General features: G+C 43.0%; 2 protein-coding genes across 4 annotated transcripts; both read right to left on the bottom strand.

The window, feature by feature from the left end:
- Nucleotides 1-1604: 1604 nt before the first annotated feature.
- On the bottom strand, nt 1605-7563 carry LOC114797011 (CD209 antigen-like protein E). The gene is made up of 5 exons (XM_028991590.1): nt 7154-7563; nt 5947-6192; nt 5522-5649; nt 5338-5438; nt 1605-3572 (listed from the first exon to the last, which is right to left on the bottom strand). Exons 1-5 carry the CDS (start codon nt 7230-7232, stop codon nt 3428-3430), a joined length of 699 nt encoding a protein of 232 aa, XP_028847423.1. The 5' UTR covers nt 7233-7563; the 3' UTR covers nt 1605-3427.
- A 751-nt stretch (nt 7564-8314) lies between these two features.
- On the bottom strand, nt 8315-13149 carry LOC114797154 (CD209 antigen-like protein C). Of its 3 annotated transcripts, XR_003750809.1 has the most exons (6): nt 12932-13149; nt 11587-11745; nt 11156-11283; nt 10972-11072; nt 9738-10332; nt 8315-9617 (listed from the first exon to the last, which is right to left on the bottom strand). XR_003750809.1 is itself a non-coding variant. In XM_028991833.1 (5 exons), the coding sequence occupies exons 1-5, from the start codon at nt 13008-13010 to the stop codon at nt 10179-10181; spliced, it is 621 nt and encodes a 206-aa protein (XP_028847666.1). In that variant the 5' UTR covers nt 13011-13149; the 3' UTR covers nt 8315-10178. The 3 variants fall into 3 exon arrangements, 2 of the variants coding, with proteins under 2 accessions (XP_028847666.1, XP_028847667.1); XM_028991833.1 differs by having other exon boundaries at nt 8315-10332; XM_028991834.1 differs by lacking the exons at nt 8315-9617; nt 9738-10332 and adding an exon at nt 10548-10835.
- Between the last annotated feature and the right edge of the window lie 946 nt (nt 13150-14095).

Genomic DNA, 14095 nt, shown 5'->3' with positions numbered 1-14095 from the left:
CAAAGACCTGCGTTACGAGTATGTACAAGTAAGTATACAACCATGTTCACAGTAAAGTTAGTGGACATACTGTGTCGCTCATTAGTTCTGGACCATACTGTGCATTTTCACAGAGGATATTACAGTTGGACGCAATGGCCAGACCTCATGAGTTCCTCTTCCTGGATGATTCTGGCTTCAACCTGCAGAAACGAAGGCAAAGAGGCCATAACATCATTGGTCAAAGAGCCATCACTGAGGTTCCTGGCCAACAGGAGGGGGGTAATATTACTCTTTGTGCGGCCATGGGTTCGAGGGGCATGTCCACCTGCATGCTGACCCAACGTCTCCTTACTTCTTAGAGGAGCTAAAAGACATTCTCCTTGACCGCCAACAACACCATCCTATGTGATCATTTGGGACAATGTCCGCTTCCACAGAACAAACCAAATCAGCGAGTGGTTCACCACCAACAGTAACCACTTTTTAAAAGTCTGTCTGCCACCTTACTCCCCTGAACCCTATAAAGGAGCTGTTCTCATCATGGAGATGAACACATGGAGATGGAAGGAGAGAACCTCCTAAGGGCAATGGAGCTGGCCTGTGTTGACATCCACATGGAGGCCATTCCAGGGCGTTTTTTCCCGCGGTGCCTGGCAAGAGATAATATAGCCTGTGATGTGGCCTGATGCAGCTAAGCGACAGTGATTGTGGTGTGTGGGTGGTGTGAATAAAATAAATAAAAAACTTCACACCCTGATCATGTTTTCAAGAGTATTGTTGTGTGCAATAGATTCTGTTTTTGCATTGAGTTGTGTTACAGTAGTGTACATGCAGAATTTTATATAGATTTATACTCTTCATATGAAACTCTCAAATCTAAATGCCTAATCCTCTAGAGATCTCAGAAGTTCCGTTGCTGTAAAGTTTCTAAAAATATGCATTGGCAGTTATGAAACAAAGAACCTTCTCACAAATTGAGCATTGTGTTTTCAATTGTTTTGCGTGTGTAATGATGTGTATAGTGTTTACATTTTTGAAAGCTTTGAGCTGCTCTTTTATTGATCCCTTGTTTTGAATTGTAGACAATGGACATTTGGTTCTCACTCTTAAATACATTATCTTCTAGTGAATTTGTCAAATTAATATTAGTAAGTCAGTGCTGGTTCACTGATCTACAGACTTAACAAATGGTAGTGTACAGAGCCCTTAAAGTAACATGAATCTATGCACAAATTATTTAAAATAATTTACCGTAAGTTCATTTACATCTCTAAATGATGGAGAGATCTCAGCTAATCAAGTTTAATTTAGGAATGTCATACAATGAAATTATTGCTGCTCTTGCACACAAACACAAAGTTTCGTCATTTTCTGAGAAAACTTTTCTCATTTTCTGTGCATACTGAAAGATAACAGGCTGAGTCGACAGAAGGTCTACACAGACATAGGTCATGTTATTGACTTCATCAAGGAACAATTACAAGGTTCTGGGAACATGCATGGTTGCAAGTGCAGAGACAATGGGTTTTAAAAAAGAAGACGTTAGAATCATATTAAGCCAGGTTGGGTTATGAGGGGTCAGCTTTAGAAACATTAAATAAATGTTCTAAACTTGCGCCCACACATTCTGGTATAGAAAGTTGTTTTATCCCAAACCGCCAAGGTGCCGCTGATGAAGGTACCATCATCACACACTGCTCCCCAGGGACCTTTCATGGCTACCCACTTCTCACTCAGATGTTTTTAGTATCATAGTGAAGCTTTTTTTGCTCTTTATTGACCGTCTTGTACAAATGCCTCAAATTACTCTGTATGTTTCCTGTGCTTTTCATTAAGGATCTCTGCATCTAAGAAACTGCAGATCTGTCACATGATTCCGTCCATGTGACCGGGAGCAAAATGGAGAAGTAAGGTGACTCCTGAAGCTGCCAGCCGCTCGGTTACTGCCGCTCCACCATGTTCCTGGGCTTTACCATCTCGCCCCAGGATGTGGCCATGGAGCCCAAGAAGCTGGAACAACTACAACGATTTCTTGAGTTTGCAAATTTCTACCGTCGCTTCATCCGTGGCTTCATCCCACTCACGGCTCTCACCAAACCCTCAACACGCCCTTTTCACATGACACCCTGTTCCGTCATTTCACCACCGCCCCTGTCCTCCAACATCTGTACCCTTCACTTCCTTTTCTTGTGGAAGTGGACGCATCAGAGGTGGGTGCTGGCGCTGTCCTCTCACAATGCGGCCTAGACCAGAAACTGCACCCATGTTACTTCTTCTCTCAGAAGTCTCACTCGGATGCAGCGTTACGGGGTGGGGGACTGTGAGCTGCTAGCAGTCAAGTGGGCGTTTGAGGAGTGGCGAAACTGGCTGCAAAGCTGTGACACCCCCTTTCTGGTCTGGACTGACCATCAAAATCTCATTACAATCAAGCCAACTAAACGACTCAATCCCCTCCAGGTGGGGTGGGCCATCTTTTTCGAACAGTTCCATTTCCACCTGTCCTACCGTCCTGGTTCCCGGAATCAGAAAGCCGACGCCCTGTCCCAACAGCACGCTCCAGACTCCTCTTCTGAACCCAAACCAATCCTTTCGTCCCACAGCTTCCTAGATCGTCTCCAGTGGTCCCTGGAGACTAAGGTCCTGGCCCATCCAACGTCCCACTAGGGTGTCTGTGCGTCCCCAACACCAGCCGGTCCAATGTCCTTCATTGGGGCCACTCCTCTGTTCTCTCTGGCCATCCAGGATGCCAACGGACCATCTTATTCGCAGGGCGTTCTGGTGGCCGTCATTACGGCGGGATGTACAGGCCTTTGTTGATGCCTGTGACGTCTGTGCTCGGGCCAAGACTCCCAACACTCCCCCTGTTGGTCCCCTGCGTCCTCTTCCAAGTCCTCATCGTCCCTGGAACCACCTCGCTTGGACTTCATCACCGGTCCCACTTTTTTAAAAAACAAAAACCCGTTTTTCACATTCTCGTATGGACAGGTACCGCTGCACCCCTAAACATCAGATATATAAATAACAAAGTAAAATACATTTTACTAAACTAAAAACACACACATTCATTTCCCTTAATAACAGTTTAAAGCCCAGATTGTGTGGCTGTGTGGGACACTTGGGTCTTTATTACAGATGTTGATTTGATCAGCAGTTGAGACTAACTAGATTTCAAAGAATTTTTTTAGACAATAGATGTTAACTAAAACGCAGAACAATACATTCATTTAGGTGACACTTTTATCTAAAGCATCTTACAAGTAAGCAATACCAAATACAATTTGAAAAAAATTGAGACCTAGGTGTGTGTTAAAATGCTTCAGTAGTACATAATAAGAAAAGCTTTGGAATCTAAAATAAAATCATAATCACAAACCTGCTGAGACACATTATCATCATTTTATGTTTTGTACACACACACACACACACACACACACAAATAAAAGTGCTATGATTTCTCACAGATTGCAAGGTGTTTGCTTAAACATTTATGATCATGCCAAGTTGACAGTGGGTTGTCATCTTTGGAATGAAATACAGCGCAGTCTTCATCCACTGAAGCCCAATTGTCAGGCTGCCCTTTTCCCCAGAATCTAAAATAAAACGTAAAATGTGTCGTTATGGTTTTACCCTAGTGTTTTACTTTACTCTATTATTATATGGTATATAGTCATATATGTTTTTGTCCATCACTGTTCAAGAGACACCAATACAAACTAATAAAAACAAACTTTGATCAAATATTGATCTACCTAAAGCGTTTATTGCAGAATAATTTACTTATTTTCATAAAACAATGACATGATGTCTGTAGAGAAAGAGGCTTCTGCCCTTCTGTTGTTCGCTGAGCAGCAACACAAAATTGTTCTTCATCTGTAGATCCATCACTCACTACTTTACAGAGTTGGGAGAGAGCGACACCCAGTTCTTCTAGAACATCATGTCAACATCACTATTATTACCACGTTCACCTTTTAATCAGGATCATTTGTGTGTTTTACACTTTTAGATACTCCCTACCTGAAATGTTCTCACTTCTGTCTAAAACTTTTGCACAGTACTCGTCACATTATTCCTGCAATTCTTGGCTTCCTGTTAAACTCCATTTCAACTCTAATTTCCTTAGACCCTAAAAAAAATAACCCCATGACAAGCCCCATGACCCCAATGTGGACAAGATTAAATGCAGGTGTCACGGTTGGGCTGGACATGGTGATGAAGGAGGACGATTTCACAGGACAGGGGTTTAATATAGACTACACGAAACAAGTGAACATCCCCACACAATGACCCGATGGCGAACAGACACAAACAGGATGGTTTTATACAATTATATAAATATACACCAGGTGAACACGATCAGGGAACATTACACGATCATGATAGTACTCCCCCCTCAAAGGCACTACCACCAGGGGGGGAGTAAGTCCATAAGGATGAGTGGCGGCTGTCCTGCACCGGCGGCGTCAGGCCCTGGCCAAAGCACGGCTCGTCCATGGGGGACCAGCATCCTGACCGCCGTCCGCAGGCACCCGTCACTCCGGTCAGTCTCCGGTACGCCCCGCTGGAAAGTTCGCCGCCTCCCTCGTCTCGGTTAACACCGGGAGCACCTAAACTGCGCGACCGGTCTCCTCGACCCCACGGTAGCTTTTGTAGGCCGTCCAGGTCCGGTCGCATGGATTCGTCGGTACTCCCCGCCTCCGGAATCGCCAGGGTGAACATGGACAGCATGACAGATCCTCTCGTAGGCCGTCGAGAGTCTGTCGGTTTAATACAAACTATACGAGACAAGGGAACATAAACACGCAATGACCCGACCATGTGGACGCAGCCGATCTACGCCCCGCTGAGATCCAGGGAGCCGTAGTTGGTCGGGAGCACGTCTGCTCCACAGTTCCATGTTCAAGATTCCATGTATGGACATCGACGTGCAGGACAACTCGTCCTTATGGACTTCCTCCCCCCTTTCATGGACCGTTTTGTGGGGCACTCCCAGTGGTAGTGCCTTTGAGGGGGGAGTACTGTCATGATCCAGACCGGAGTTCGGACCAGAGTTTCATGTTCGTCTCGTGTAATGTTCCCTGGTCGTGTTCACCTGTTGTCTCTTTATATAATTGTATAAAACTATCCTGTTCTTGTCTTTGTACCGTCGGGTCATTGTGCGTGTTTATGTTCCCTTGTCTCGTGTAGTCTGTATTAAACCCCTGTCCTGTGAAATCGTGCGAATGCGTCCTCCTTCTCTGCCGTGTCCAGCCCACCCGTGACACCAGGACAAATTGCGTCCTGTATATCTCAAAAAGCACAGATGATTCCGTAGTTTGAGGGAGAATTCGTGGTGAAACTGAAAATATATCTTACGTAGTGTGAGCTGTGGTGGTGTCCACCCATGTCCACTTCCCCTCTTCAGATTCATCACTAAGGCCGATCCATCCATTGAGTCTCATTTCATAAAGGACGGTCTGGACCAGAAATGTTAATAGTCAGGATTATTTCAAACAGAACCATGTTTCTCTCGTATTCTCTTTCCCTTTCACACGCTCACCTGCTTCTCCTTACTTTTTATCATCACCAGGTCTCCTCCCTTCTCTCTACAATATTTTCTGCTCATATTCCACACGTCTTCAGTAGCAGATTGGAAAATTCGACAGTTGAACTCCTGAAATTGTTTCTCTGTAACAAAAACAACTACAGGTTCATATTGCTGTGTAGTTCTGACAATTCTGTCATGGAGTAGAGTACAGAGCAAAACCAATGGTTCTCAATCTTCTTCCTTGAAAAGCTCCTACCTGAATATTTTTATTAACACGCGCCATAAACCTGCTTTATTTATGATCATTAGAGCCTGAATAAGTAAAACTCTGAAAGTAAAACATCCTGACTTGAGGTTTGGAAGCACTATGTTCCTTTAAGAGCAATTTAAAGTAATTTAAATTAAGTAAAATTAAAGTAAAAATGCACTTTACTCACCAAGTTGGGTGACTTTAGCTTCTAACATGCTTCTTAGACTGGATAACTGGTCTCTCTCTTTAACCAGGCTTGAGTAGTTGGCGAGTAAATCTTCAGCCAGGCCTGTGTACCTGTTGAGTATCTGGTCCCTCTCCGTTCTGTACTTGATACAGAGACCTGCGGCGACGCCCAACAGGACCAAACCCAGCAGCCCCAGACACACAGCAGCCCGCCTGTAACGGCGGAATCCATCTCCCTGTTCCGCGCCTGAAATGAAGAATATTTCTGTACTTTGCCAGGTGGCAGATGCGACTGTCTCTATTGCTTAAAAACAACGGTTACAGAAAGAATATCGAATACCCAGCGTTTCATATCGACACTTCAACCTTTATTAAACACAAGCTAAATAGACCACAAGAAATTCTCTCTACAGGAAGGAATTAGCGGCGTTTCGTTTTATATATCAGTTCTAACACATATACGGTAATTAACATATATAGGCGTCACGACTGAGCAAACCACAAAAGCCAAAATGAAACCAGTTCACAATAACAAAACCAGCATACAGGAACGTAAGACCGAGTCCACATTAATGCAGCAGAGTCGGTCTGCTGCCATCTCCTGTTCTCACGCTGATCGATGCTGGCTGGGATTTCGCCCATTATTCACTACACATACCAGAATTAGCACATTTATAATAAATGAGATTTTACAAACAGTTTACAAAGAGTCATTTTTTTCACATAAATTTTTTGCGTGACTACTTTTTACTTGTGTATTACTGAGTTAATGAATATAATCGTTTTGGAGTAACGCTTTTCATACACTTCGTCTATTCTTTCCACCTCTGCTGTTAAGACATCTTCCTCCACTCTAATGAAAAAATAGAAACCATTTTCTTTCAAAATAGGAAGTTGTTCTCAACACGGATGTATGTGGTCAGAATTGGTAACATAGGATTGCAGGCAAACATCTACGAGTTTTCCATGTACTCATAACTTACATTTAAAGATTTTGGTTATGTTGTGTTCAGGTTATGAATTATCATGTACAGATAAAGAACTATCAGATGGAAGAAGGCAAAACAAACCTGTCACCCACTGAATGCTTTAGAAAGTTCACCAAACACACCTTTTCACATCAGAAACTCACACATTCACCTCTTCTTCAGCATCTTCTAACATTATTACACATTTATAAAGGGAGGGAGGGAGAATTCATCATTTACCAGACTGCTGAGATGCAGTAGTCCTCTTCTGTTCGTTGGTTGTTGTATTTCCATATATGTCATTATCCATCATGATCATTGTTGCGATATAAAATCTTTTTATTTTTTTAACAACAGTCTGTCCCTGCACCGGTCTCCTCTGTTCACTTTTACCTCAAAAGTAAGAAGTTGATATCGTCTGTTGCAATTCTGGCCACATGTGATTGGTTCTCACCAGTGCTGTGAGCATGCTCTGATACGTACAGGAAGAAGACACTGATCATGTACTCCAGGTTGGTGGTTCATTATTAAAAGTCTTAGTGGTCCCCTAATACTGTGTCTGAAGTCTCTTTCTGAAATTTATCAGACTGCAGAGCTCCAGTGGTTGTCCTCAGGTTCCTGGTTGTTATATTTGCATAGATGTTGTCATCCATGTTCATGTCCTTGCTTCCTCTGATTTATGAAACATGAACACTCATTCTCCCGAAACTCTGCACATACAGAAACACTTTGCAAGATGTAGGAAGGAGGAAGTATTTATATCTGTGGTCATCTTGGTTTAACTGCTAACAATAGATGAGCTGAGGGATGTGGGTGTTTCTGGCAAATGACTTTTTATAGAAAAATTCAGCACAACACACAAGTCTGTTAGTAAAAGTATGATGAGTTCCTGCCAAATTCCTCGCACACATTGTTGGTTGTGCAAAACCGTGGAAAAGTGATGTATGTGCAAGCATTTTATGTTCATCCCCATCTCTAGCTGTCCTTCATATAGCACAGTGACAATCACTTCCCTTTTACTTCATTAGTATTCTCTGCTTCTCTCTGCTCTTTACAAACACCAGGTCTCCTCCCTTCTCTTATCATGCAACACTTCCACTGAAATGCCTCAAGGAGAGCAGGAGGTACAGGTGCACAGCGTCTTTAATATTGATCATATTGAAGAACAGAAATAAACTCGGGCTCTTTGGCATAAACTGAACAACTTTGAACAGATCAGGATCCAAACAGAGGCTGGACCCAGACTAGAAACATAGTGGGATGTTGAGTATAATTTACACAAGTCATTACAGGGTAATGGGGGACACAGAGAGGACACAGCAGAGAATTTTCATCAATATTTATTACTAATAATCATCAAAGCCTTCTAAAGGTGTAAAGGTGTAAGCTGTGAAACCCCCTTTCTGGTCTGGAGTGACCATCAAAATCTCATCACAATCAATTCAACTAAACAACTCAATCCCCATCAGGCAAGGTGGGCCAGCTTTTTCGGATGGTGAACAGTTCCATTTCCACCTGTCCTACCGTCCTGGTTCCCGGAATCAGAAAGCCGATGCCCTGTCCCGACAGCACGCTCCAGACTCCTCTTCTGAACCCGAACCAATCCTTTCGTCCCACGGCTTCCTAGATCGTCTCCGGTGGTCCCTGGAGACTAAGGTCCGGGCCACCCAGACGTCAGACCCTGGCTCATCCAATGTCCCAGCAGGGTGCCTGTGCGTCCACAACACCGGCCGGTCCGATGTCCTTCACTGGGGTCACTCCTCTGTTCTCCCTGGCCATCTCATTCATTTGCCGGGCGTTCTGGTGGCCACCGTTACGGCAGGATGTACAGGCCTACGTGGACGCCTGTGACGTCTGTGCCCGGGCCAAGACTCCCAACACTCCCCCTGTTGGTCTCGTGCATCCTCTTCCAATTCCTCGTTGTCCCTGGACCCACCTCGCCTTGGACTTCATCACAGGTCTCCTCAAAGCCAATGGAATGACCACCATCCTGACCATAGTGGATCGCTTCTCCAAGGCGGCCCACTTGGTCACCCTGCCCGGCCTACCTTCCTCTGCCACAACTGCTGACCTCGTGCTCCAGGACAATGTCTCTGATCATGGACCCCAATTTGTCTCAGCTGTGTGGAAGGCATTTTGCCACCTCATTGGTTCCACCTGCAGTCTCTCCTCTGGCTACCACCCTCAGACCAACGGCCAGGTGGAGAGAAACAAACAACAGCTGGGACGATAGTTGCGGTGCTTCGCTTCAAATCCTCACCTACCATCTTCAACTGCCACCCAATATCCGTGCTCATCCGGTGTTCCACGTTATCAGACTAAAATGAGGTGCAATCTGAACAAGTTCATGATTCATGGCCTGATTTTAAACAACAACATGTTTAACTCACCGCGGAGGAGAAATAGCTACCAATCTAGGAGAGTGGGGAGTTACAGCACCACCTACAGGTATTGACCACAGCATGTCCAGCTGAAGAGCTGCCGCTCAGACAACATCTTGAGCAGCACGGGGGCGCCGCAAGGGACTGTAATATCACCTTTCCTCTTCACCCTCTACACGTCTGACTTCAGGTACAAGTCTCAGTCATGTCACCTGCAGAAATTCTCTGACAATTCTGCCATTGTGGGCTGTATTAGAGACGGACAGGAGGAGGAATACAGGAAGGTGGTGGACAGCTTTGTTGAGTGGTGTGAGCTAAACCATCTACAGATTAACATCACAAAAACAAAGGAGATGATCATGGACTTTAGGAAGCATGCTCCTCCTTCCACCCCTGTTACAATCAGAGGATCTGAGGCAGAGGTAGTAGAAGACTACCGGTACCTGGGGGTACACATCGACTGCAAACTGGATTGGTCCAACAACACCAACGCGGTCTTCAAGAAAGGGCAGAGTCGGCTTTTCCTACTGAGGAGGCTCAGGTCTTTCAATGTCAGTAGGAAAATGCTGACCATGTTCTATCACCCTGTGGTAGAGAGTGCTGTGCTCTTTGCAGCTGTGTGCTGGGGCAGTGGGGTGAAGACAGCTGATGCAAACAGGCTGAACAAACTGATTAAAAAGGCTGGTTCTGTCCTGGGTGTCAGACTGGAGACAATAGACCTAGGTGTGTGTTAAAATTCTTCAGTAGTACATAATAAAAGAAGCTTTGGAATATAAAATAAAATCATAATCACAAACCTGCTGAGACACATTATCAATTTATGTTTTATACACACACACACACACACACGTATATTTTCATTTGAAGAGACTGAAATAAAAGTGCTACTGAAAAGCTGATTTCTCACAGATTGCAAGGTGTTTGCTTGAACATTCATGATCATGCCAGGTTAACAGTGGGTCGTCATCTTTGGAATGAAATACAGCGCAGTCTTCATCCACTGAACCCGAATCGTCAGGCTGCCTTTTTCCCCAGAATCTAAAATAAAACGTATTTTACTTTACTCTATTATTATATGGAATATAGTCATATATGTTTTTGTCCATCACTGTTCAAAAGACACCAATACAAACTAATAAAAACAAACTTTGATCAAATATTGATCTACCTAAAGCATTTATTGAAGAATAATTTCCTTATTTTCATAAAACAATGACATGATGTGTGTAGAGAAAGAGGCTTCTGTCCTCCTGTTGTTCGCTGAGCAGCAACACAAAATTGTTCTTCATCTGTAGATCCATCATTCACTACTTTACAGAGTTGGGAGAGAGCGACACCCAGTTCTTCTATAACATCTCAACATGTCAACATCACCATTATTACCACGTTCGCCTTTTAATCAGGATTATTTGTGTGTTTTACACTTTTAGATACTCCCTACCTGAAATGTTCTCACTTCTGTCTAAAACTTTTGCACAGTACTCGTCATATTACTCCTGCAATATCTTCACTACATTCTTGGCTTCCCTGTTTCTTAGAACCTAAAAAATGAACCCCATGACACATACAAAATGTGGACAAGATGAAATGCAGGACAAATTCCGTCCTGTATGACTCAAAAAGCACAGATGATTCCCTACTTTGAGGGAGAATTCGTGGTGAAACTGTATGTCTTACGTTTGGTTAGCTGTGGTGGTGTCCACCCATGTCCAGTTCCCCTCTTCAGATTCATCACTAAGGCCGATCCATCCATTGAGTCTCATTTCATTAAGGACGGTCTGGACCAGAAATGTTAATAGTCAGGATTATTTCAAACAGAACCATGTTTCTCTCGTATTCTCTTTCCCTTTCACACGCTCACCTGCTTCTCCTTACTTTTTATCATCACCAGGTCTCCTCCCTTCTCTCTACAATATTTTCTGCTCATATTCCACACGTCTTCAGTAGCAGATTGGAAAATTCGATAGTTGAACTCCTGAAATTGTTTCTCTGTAACGAAAACAACTACAGGTTCATATTGCTGTGTAGTTCTGACAATTCCGGCATGGAGTAGAGTACTGAGCAAAACCAATGGTTCTCAATCCTCTTCCTTGAAAACCTCCTGCCTGAATATTTTTATTAACACGCGCCATAAACCTGCTTGATTTATGATCATTAGAGCCTGATTAAGTTAAACTCTGAAAGTAAAGGTAAGTAAAGGAAAGTTGAGGTTTGGAACCACTATGTTCATTTAGGAGCAATCTAAAGTCATTTAAATGAAGTAAAATTAAAGTAAAAATGCACTTTACTCACCAAGTTGAGTGACTTTAGCTTCTAACATGTACTTGTCGAGTATCTCTGTCCTGTACTTGACACAGAGACCTGCGGCGATGCCCAACAGGACCAAACCCAGCAGCCCCAGACACACAGCAGCCCGCCTGTAACGGCGGATTCCTTCTCCCTGTTTCGCGCCTGAAATGAAGAATATTTCTGTACTTTGCCAGTCCTCCGGTTCCCTGGTTGTTCATCTTAGTTCAGGACTACTATATGTTGGTAAGCAGGGGTGGGGAGTACCGAGTTATATTTACTCGAGATCTTGTACTCATCACACAGCACGGACACGGAATGGAAAGTGGCAGATGCGACTGTCTCCTTTGCTAAAAATAACGGTTACAGAAAGAATACAGCACTTCATATCGAACCTTCAACCATTATTAAACACAAGCCAAATAGACCACAAGAAATTCTCTCTACAGGAAGGAATTAGCGCCGTTTCCTTTTATATATCAGATCTAACACATACACGGTAATTAACATATATAGGCATCACGACTAAGGACGCGAAGGGGAATGAAGCGCAGGAATGGGATATCTTGGATAAAGGGATTCATTAAAGGCAACAACAAAAGCCATAAGGAAACCCCCGCCGGCGTGTGTCAGTTCACAAGAACAAAACCAGCATAAAGGAACGTAAGACCGAGTCCACATTAATGCAGCAGCGTTGGTCTGCTGCCATCTCCTGTTCTCACGCTGATCGATGCTGGCTGGGACTTCGTCCACTATTTACTACACATCGTACTTTAATAAGTTATAAAATATTATCATTGTTATTATTAGGAAATACCAGAATTACCACATTTTATTTTTTCTGTCTGAATACATCAAACAGTAACTACTGAATCAAACAATTACTCAGTACTCAGTACTCGAGTTATTTTTTTTCACAGTAATTTTTTGGATGGCTACTTTTTACTTGTATATTACTGAGTTAATGAATATTATTATTTCCACTAATGAAAAAATAGAAATAGATTTTCTTTCAAAATAGGAATTTGTTCTCAACACGGATGTATGTAGTCAGAATTAGTCAAGTAGGATTGTAGGCAAACATCTACGAGTTTTCCATGTACTCATAACCTACATTAAAGGTTGTGATTTCATTGGTTATGGTTGTGGTCAGGTTATGAATTATCATGTACAGATAAAGAAATATCAGATAGAAGAAGGAAAAAAACCTGTCACCCACTGAATGCTTTAGAAAGTTCACCAAACACACCTTTTCACATCAGAAACTCTTTTGTCACACTTTCACGTCTTCTTCAGCATCTTCTAACATGATTACATATTTATAGGGAGGGAGGGAGAATTCATCATTTACCAGGATGCTGAGATGCAGTAGTCATCTTCTGGTCGCTGGTTGTTGTATTTCCATATATGTCATTATCCATCATGATCATTGTTGCGATATAAAATCTTTTTGTTTTTTTAAGAACAGTCTGTCCCTGCACCGGTCTCCTCCGTTCACTTACACCTCAAAAGTAAGAAGTTGATATCGTCTGTTGTAATTCTGGCCACATGTGATTGGTTCTCACCAGTGCTGTGAGCATGCTCTGATACGTACAGGAAGAAGACACTGATCATGTACTCCAGGTTGGTGGTTCATAATTAAAAGTCTTTATCTCAGTCTTAGTGGTCCCCTAATACTGTATCTGAAGTCTCTTTCCAAAATTTACCAGACTGTAGAGCTCCAGTGGTTGTCTTCAGGTTGCTGGCTGTTATATTTGCATAGATATTGTCATCCATGTTCATGTCCTTGCTTGTGTTTATTTCTGAAACATGAACACTCATTCTCGCGAAACTCTGCACATACAGAAACACTTTGCAAGATGTAGGAAGGAGGAAGTATTTATATCTGTGGTCATCTTGGGCTGAGGGATGTGGGTTCTAAGCCATGCTATGAACATGCCCTGATAAACACAAGAAGGAGATTCTGGCAAATGACTTTTTAATAGATTAATTCAGCACAACACACAAGTCTGTTAGCAAAGTATGATGAGTTCCTGCCAAATTCCTCGCACACATTGTTGGTTGTGCAAACCGTGGAAAAGTGATGTATGTGCAAGCATTTTATGTTCATCCCCATCTCTCAGGAGGTACAGGTGCACAGCGTCTTTAATATTGATCATATTGAAGAACAGAAATAAACTCGGGCTCTTTGGCATAAACTGAACAACTTTGAACAGATCAGGATCCAAACAGAGGCTGGACCCAGACTAGAAACATAGTGGGATGTTGAGTATAATTTACACAAGTCATTACAGGGTAATGGTGGACACAGAGAGGACACAGCAGAGAATTTTCATCAATATTTATTACTAATAATCATCAAAGCCTTCTAAAGGTGTGTCTGGAATTAAAACATTGTGTCCTGAAGTGTGGACCCAATCTCCTTCATCAACAGAGATAGAACATGAATGTCCAGTGTCCAACGATCCAAGGTTCCGTCTGCCTGTTCCCTGCTCGAAATGAAGAATATGCTTAT

The sequence above is a fragment of the Denticeps clupeoides genome, chromosome 9 (assembly GCF_900700375.1).
Source record: "Denticeps clupeoides chromosome 9, fDenClu1.1, whole genome shotgun sequence".
NCBI lineage: Eukaryota > Metazoa > Chordata > Actinopteri > Clupeiformes > Denticipitidae > Denticeps > Denticeps clupeoides.
This window is presented reverse-complemented; position numbering and strand designations above follow the sequence as displayed.

Bases quoted from the DNA above. Each gene is read 5' to 3' on its own strand.
- LOC114797154 (XM_028991833.1), bottom strand. From the start codon at position 13,010: ATGATCATGATGGATAATGACATATATGGAAATACAACAACCAGCGAC. The intron at 11,284-11,586 runs GTGAGTAAAGTG...TTTTCGTTACAG, and splicing joins AGCTAAAGTCACTCAACTTG to AGAAACAATTTCAGGAGTTC. The intron at 10,333-10,971 runs GTAAGACATACA...GTTTTATTTTAG, and splicing joins ACCACCACAGCTAACCAAAC to ATTCTGGGGAAAAAGGCAGC.
- LOC114797011 (XM_028991590.1), bottom strand. From the start codon at position 7,232: ATGATCATGATGGATAATGACATATATGGAAATACAACAACCAACGAA. The intron at 6,193-7,153 runs GTAAATGATGAA...TCTTCATTTCAG, and splicing joins TACTGCATCTCAGCAGTCTG to GCGCGGAACAGGGAGATGGA. The intron at 5,439-5,521 runs GTGAGCGTGTGA...TTTCTGGTCCAG, and splicing joins TAAAAAGTAAGGAGAAGCAG to ACCGTCCTTTATGAAATGAG.